Source organism: Primulina eburnea, chromosome 15, assembly GCF_022965805.1.
Source record: "Primulina eburnea isolate SZY01 chromosome 15, ASM2296580v1, whole genome shotgun sequence".
NCBI classification, from domain to species: Eukaryota; Viridiplantae; Streptophyta; class Magnoliopsida; order Lamiales; family Gesneriaceae; genus Primulina; species Primulina eburnea.
The window spans coordinates 26,913,971-26,920,730 of record NC_133115.1 but is presented as its reverse complement, the minus strand read 5'-3'; the positions used below and the strand labels follow the sequence as shown (position 1 = coordinate 26,920,730).

Below are 6,760 nucleotides of genomic sequence, written 5' to 3'. Positions count from 1 at the left end.
TTCGATTCAACGTGTAAAAACATCTCAAAAAACATCATTTTCAAAATTTTTGTATTAAATATAAGGATATTTGAGAAAATAGACCAAGTCAAAATTTTTTTACAAAAAATTTTGACCTTCCCATTTATCGAGCAAATACACTAAATGATGTTATTTTTTTAAAAAAAAAAAGGTGACTTGAGTTAAAAAAAAAAAAAAAAAAACCTTTAAATATACCAAATATTAAATAATTAAAAATAATCATTTAATAAAAATATTTTTCCTTTATTATTTTCACTCTTCGATCACGTCTCGTATGATCTTTAAAACACAATTTTTATTCATTCTAATTAAAAACTATATTTTAAACATGTAAACATGACTATCATATTAAATTATGCAATTAAAATAATTTAATTAATCATTTTTCATTTTTTCTAGATTTACATACAGTTAGATTACGTCATCACATTTTGGACTTTACAATTTTTCTTATTAAAAGTTCTCGTATTGCGAAATGCATTACTTGCTACCCCGTATACTTTCATTGTCGTACTCATGTCGGATTTTGATGTTGCATCGTTATAATAAAGTATAATTGTCACTTCAACTTTATTTACACCAAGTGTTTCACATAGGAGAGCTCGAAAAAATCTGGTAAATGCATCACAAAAGGAGGTGGAGTCTTTTCTCCTTTCCAAGGACGAAAACGATGCATGTCAAGTGGTAGATTCTGTCCGAGCATGGGAGCGGTTGAAAATAAATGTACCATTTCACGCCAAGTATATCATCGATTACCTCGACCAGAATTAAATAAACAAGAAATAAACACTGCAAATACATAGTGATACATGACAAAATCCAAAAATGCAGCACTTTCATTAGTCTCATGTTGAATTCAAGAAATCCAATCTCTTGTGAATCATATTGAAAGCATCTCCAATTCGTTCTGGAAAGGCAAAAACAATAAATGTACGGGAATAATTTCAACATTAGATATAAACATGAGCTTTCTTTGAGTATGGATTGGAAGTTCAGACCGAGTGCTTAAGATAAACGGAATTATGATCCAAGATATTGGGGAGGACTTCACAATTCACATTGTAAAGACGAGATTCATAAAAGTAAACAAAGGACCACAATGAATCGAGTATTGAATAGTACCTTTTCTGATGCCTTTAGACTTCATGGCCATTTACTTTGGAAGATTCCTTCCCTCTCCAGATTGCCAATACATCATCCGTTCTGAACCGCTGTGTAAACGTTGATTCTTCGAAAGGAGTTGTTGCACCATGAGCGTATTCAAGGAGACCGGTATAGGCAATCATTGCCCCATTGTCAACACAATACCTGTCATCAGTTGCATATAATTTCCCACCCCTCTCCGAGCACATAATTCTCATCATATCTTGCAATCGCACGTTACATCCCACTCCACCAACAATTAGTACATCCATTTTGTCACAATGTGCCATCGCTCGCTCTGTGATTTCCACAAGCATTGCAAACAGAACTTCCTAGAATCCAAGATATCGCAGAGCTGTCAACTTCCACCGTTTTTTAACATTGAGTAAAGAGAAACATGATTTAGGAACAGGAGAAATATTTCCCAATAATTACCTGCAGGGAATAACACAAATCTGCAGGGGTGCATTCGTTATTTTTAAGCATTTCTTCAGCAGTGGCTTCAATATAACTCAATATCCCACTAAAAGAGACATCCATTCCTTTTACAACATATGGAAGGTCTATAAACTTTTCTCCCTTCTTCGCTAGCTGACAACAGGTCATGTAAATCAGTCCAATCCACGAGTAATTTCTTGTCACATGCAACAATAATGATAAATATAAATGTATATATGCGGCGTTTATGTATGTACATATGCGATATATAATGAACATATATAATGCATATATATATATATATATATATATATATATATATATATAATGAATTAGCCAGAATATTTAAATCATCCAAACCATAAAGTATTTTCTGCTCTGAGAGATTGATGCTTGTTAGTTTAGACCGTGGAAAGCAGATTAGTTAGTCCAGAGCAGTATTATAAATTTATAGCCCTTTAATTTAGATGAGAAATGAAAAAAAAAAGTTGACAACTATATTACGAAACGCATTGGGTAATGAGACTAGAAAAACTAAACAAGTACATTAACTATCACATTTCACCAGGCCCCAGTCTTGTATTAAGATTTCATCTTAATTGCGAGACATTGCCTACAAGCCATAGGAAAGGATCAATACACGTAAATGAGGCTAGCGTTCACTTAATTAAAGCATCTTCGAGATTGACCCTTCAGAAAATCAAACAAAGATCATTACTCGGAATAGATTGACAGGAAACTTAATTAATTCTCTTACATACCACACCAAAGTTCAAAACGTATTTCACCATAAAAGAAGGGCTATTATAACAAGAGACCCCGGCTATCATAACAAGAGACCCTAGCTACCCTGAATTCAGTATGGTACATTCAATTAAAAAACACGTCTAATTGTGGCATTGATCAAGTCATCTTCCTCGTAATTTACTTTAATGGTTCATTCACCACAATTGAGCACCTTCCATCAAGGTTCTAAAATTCGCTAGACACATAGTCGGACAACATACCACCGCCTAACGTTCAAGCTGCCTAGGCAGATTCCACGGCATCAACATAATAAAATGAAGTTTGGTGTGCTCGGGCAAGCCAACAAATCGCATTTCTTGTTGGACTTAATTTAAATTAAAAACACAACTTTTCAAATAAAATAAAATCCCAAAAAAAAAAGTAATTTTCGGCCACTTAGGGCTGCCTAGCATTTTTTTGGTGCGGTCGGCCAGCGGCCCGGCGCCTAGGCCGATTTTTAGAACACAAACTTCCATTAATCCATAGACTACTCTTCAGCCAACTACTAGAATAAGCACAAGTTCACCATCATTTTCTCAGCATCATCACTGAAAAATGTATTCGTTTATGCAATATATGATCATGAAGGGCACAGGTGGTGCACAGGTGCTAAAGTTAGTCAAGTCATATGATACAGCTCATTATGTTAAGAGTAATAAATCCTTGTGACATTTCTGGTTAGTGACATTGAGCAACCTATTTCTTCTACTGATATTCCAAGAGCATGAGTTCAATTTTGGTGAAATTAATAAAAAAAATAAGCACTACAACACCCATCTGTTGCAAATTGCAATAACCAACTTTTAGGCGTGATTAAGGTTTTATTTTTATTTTTTCAAAAAGTAAAAAAATGGATTTTTTGTTTTCACAAAATGTAATGGATTGTAGGAAATGGACAAATATTAGAACTGGTGGATTCTGCAAAACAGATGTATGCTTAAAAAATCGGATGAGACAATCCAGACATCCAATATTTTAGAAAAAAAATTGGCCTCTTAATTCGCTGGTTCAACAGGCGGAATTGATGCCCTTTTATTTATACTATCCTTATTAACTAATCAACAAAAAAATGATCACAATCCATGTGAAATAAATGAGACAGCTGGTTCATTAAAAAATATTTTTACAAATTTTCTATAAATCATGGAGATGCCATTTTTCACGCATTCAAAATCATTCAACTATACCAACCCCAAAACTTAATTTTTTAGCATGCTAAATTCTCTCTCAAGTTACAACTAAAAACATTTGAGGTAACCTCCAATAATTATGTCACTATCTTTCCTTTTTTTGTAATGTAATTGAAAGTGTTAAAATCTTATAACAATAGTAGTTGATTTTATTGTATTATTGTCAGGATAGTACCACTAATTTTTTTAAGCTTGATGATGAGTTTGTTATAACTGAATCTCAAACCCGTACATATCCCAAACTTACCTTGATGTCAGATAAACTAATATTATTATTATTTCGAACAATTATAATATTATATTTTATTATTATCGTTATTTCAAATAATAATTACTATAAGTATTAATATTATTACCATTGTTATTGTCATCGTTGTTGTTGTTGTTATTATTATCATTCACATGATAATTTCCATGAATTATATGATTCCTTATGAAAAAAATTTCATGCAAACTGCAATTATTTTGGTTAATGGGTCAAAAGGACAGATTTAAAAAGAAATAATGGCATTAGATACCGCCGGTTATCGACACTGATTATTTTGAAAAAAAAAATGGATCAGCTGGTCCAGATTAAGGATTTAAACAAAACGAACTGGTTTGCGAGTTTTTCAAGTTGACTAGTTAAATATTTGATTTATATTCAAAAAATTTCGAACACGAATATGTTCTGACATTTTCCGAGTCAAACTCGAGCCAAAATTATTTTGTTTGATAATTTGTCAGCAGCTTGCGAACCTTAATATTTTATTAATATAATATAAATAAATATACATTTCCTCAAGTCTTTTGGACATTTCTAGCTTCCGAACCTTAACGTTCAACGGTTCAAGCAATAGTTTGAACAGCTCGCGAATAGATTCAAGCATTCCGAGCCGAACTCAAACTTCATTTAGAGCCGAATTCAAGCAAAAAAAATTAAAGTTTTCGAGCTTCAAATCGAGCTCGAACTCAAATATATTTAATTCGAGCCAAAATTTGAATCTTAAATTTTTACTAATATTCGACTTAATTCAGTTCGCTTACATTGTTAGGATCAAACGCTTACCACTGGGTAAAATGCTATAGGTGTTAGCAAATACGCAACTTTATTTTTTATACTTGTGACACCGCATAAGGCACCTACTTGGGTGCTAATTGGTCAAGCTGCTAGGCCATGAGTTCGAGGAGGCGCATGTCTATTTGTTGGTATTGTTTCATATCACTTAGAGATTAGTCTTACCCTTCCCTTACCGCGAGCCCTGTTCCTAGCACAGACAGTATTACCCATTAAGATCTAGCGTTATTCTTTTACGGCCTATCCAGCCAACCAGGTCAAGAGGTGTAACGTCAGCAGCTTGACGCACAAGAACTTCCCAGGAAGTCACCCATACCGGTACTGCTCTCACCCATGCACGCAACAATCCCTAGTCAAGATACATGTATGGCAATATCCTGGGCTATAATATTTTCCCCATTTATTACAAGCTGTTACTTCTGTCATTTTTTTTTCAAATTTATTACATTTTAAAAAGAAAGCCTTTAAACAAAGACACACCTGTTCTATGTTGTACCCAGGACTAGGATCATTTGAGAGTTTGAGAACTCTCGCAAATCTGTCCAAGCAATTTCCAACAGCGATATCTATTGTCTCTCCGAAAATTCGGTACCTTCCCTCACTATATGCAATAACCTGAGTGTTTCCCCCACTGACATACAAGACAACAGGATCATCAGCCCCGGTCACTATCCTCCCCATTTCAATATGTGCTACACAATGATTAACTCCAACAATTGGTTTCTTCCAAATCTGTGACAGGATGCGAACCACAACAGCTGAGACCTGCAAGGCAGTAGCACTACATATTTCACTTCATTCTTATCATAAATTCAAAAAGTTTCCAACACAATTGACATATAAAAATCCAACAATTATGAGCTCCGTCAGTCACACATCCCATCCGGAAATTTCATGTTTCCAATTATATCACCATTATCATGGGACGGTATACAAAGCTTGTCGACGAGCCACATCATTTTTTGTGATGATATAATCCCCAAAGAGTGCATCACGATTTATTGCTGACATCACACATACACACAACATTTTTTAAAAAATAATAACAAAAAACACACACCATATCATTGACAGTTTGATCATATCAAGGAAATTCAATTTAATTAATTACTTTATCAATTTCTTCTCCAGGAGCTAGCTCAACTGAAATTAAATTCTAATTTGTAGGGCGAATATAACATTCCAATTATCAGAATAGAACATTCCAGTTCCCCTATAAAAAATGGCTGACTTTAATGAAAGTTAAATTTACACCCAAAATTCGAATCATAGTTATCAGTTCCAAAAAATCTGATGCTTTTCAAGAAGGACAAGAGAAAATCACATGGCAGTATACATATTTTTTTTTCTGGTCAAAGCACATCATAACTTGTGTAAAATCACATGTAAACAATAAAACTATACTTCGTATACCATTTCCCAGTCGTTTTGTTTGTTTCACACTGGATCATAACATAAACATAAAAAAGATGTCATTTTTGCAACTTCCATAGCACTATGTACAGCCGAGATTTATGTACATAAAAAACCAACTCTAAACGTTCCAGCCAGCAAAAAAATTACTAAAAGTTACCTGGAGTGGGGCTCCCATGCCAGGGCCTTTGGTATAGCAGAGGCAATCGACGTCATCGGGCGTAATCTGCGCCTCCTTCAAAGCCAATTTAACAAGCGGCAGCACATGCTGGAGATGGTGCTGGGCGGTTTCCCTGGGGAGAAAGCCTTGCCCCGGCGGAGTGATGTAAGTGTGGCGCGGATTTGAGAGAATGGTTCCGTCCAGCGTCACCGCTCCCACTGCAATTTTGTTGGCTGAGCCCTCGAATCCTAAAGCTATCAATCTTTTCTTCTCCTCCATTTTCGTTGGCCGCTAACACGAAACAGAAGCTTGAGCTCAGGGCTTTAGGGTTTGGAAATGGTAAGTGTGCGATTTATTTATTTTGATAGATAAATATATATATTAAAAAATGAGTGGGTCTCGTATGAGGCCGTTTCACGGATCTTAATATGTGAGACGGGTCAACCCTACTGATATTCACAATAAAAATTAATATTCTTAGCATAAAAAGTAATACTTTTTCATTGATAACCCAAATAAGAGACTCGTCTCACAAATACGACCTGTAATAAG

At 34.5% G+C, this 6,760-nt stretch overlaps 1 protein-coding gene across 1 annotated transcript; it reads right to left on the bottom strand.

The window, feature by feature from the left end:
• Window positions 1–543: 543 nt before the first annotated feature.
• Window positions 544–6,550, bottom strand: LOC140814058 (uncharacterized). The gene is made up of 5 exons (XM_073172918.1): window positions 6,209–6,550; window positions 5,116–5,400; window positions 1,600–1,755; window positions 1,144–1,496; window positions 544–928 (listed from the first exon to the last, which is right to left on the bottom strand). The coding sequence occupies exons 1-4, from the start codon at window positions 6,485–6,487 to the stop codon at window positions 1,158–1,160; spliced, it is 1,059 nt and encodes a 352-aa protein (XP_073029019.1). The 5' UTR covers window positions 6,488–6,550; the 3' UTR covers window positions 544–928; window positions 1,144–1,157.
• Window positions 6,551–6,760: the final 210 nt, after the last annotated feature.

Coding starts and splice junctions, on each gene's coding strand:
- LOC140814058 (XM_073172918.1), bottom strand. CDS start 6,487: ATGGAGGAGAAGAAAAGATTGATAGCTTTAGGATTCGAGGGCTCAGCC. Junction 5,401..6,208: donor GCATGGGAGCCCCACTCCAG/GTAACTTTTAGT, acceptor ACTGCCTTGCAG/GTCTCAGCTGTTGTGGTTCG. Junction 1,497..1,599: donor ATTTGTGTTATTCCCTGCAG/GTAATTATTGGG, acceptor CTTGGATTCTAG/GAAGTTCTGTTTGCAATGCT.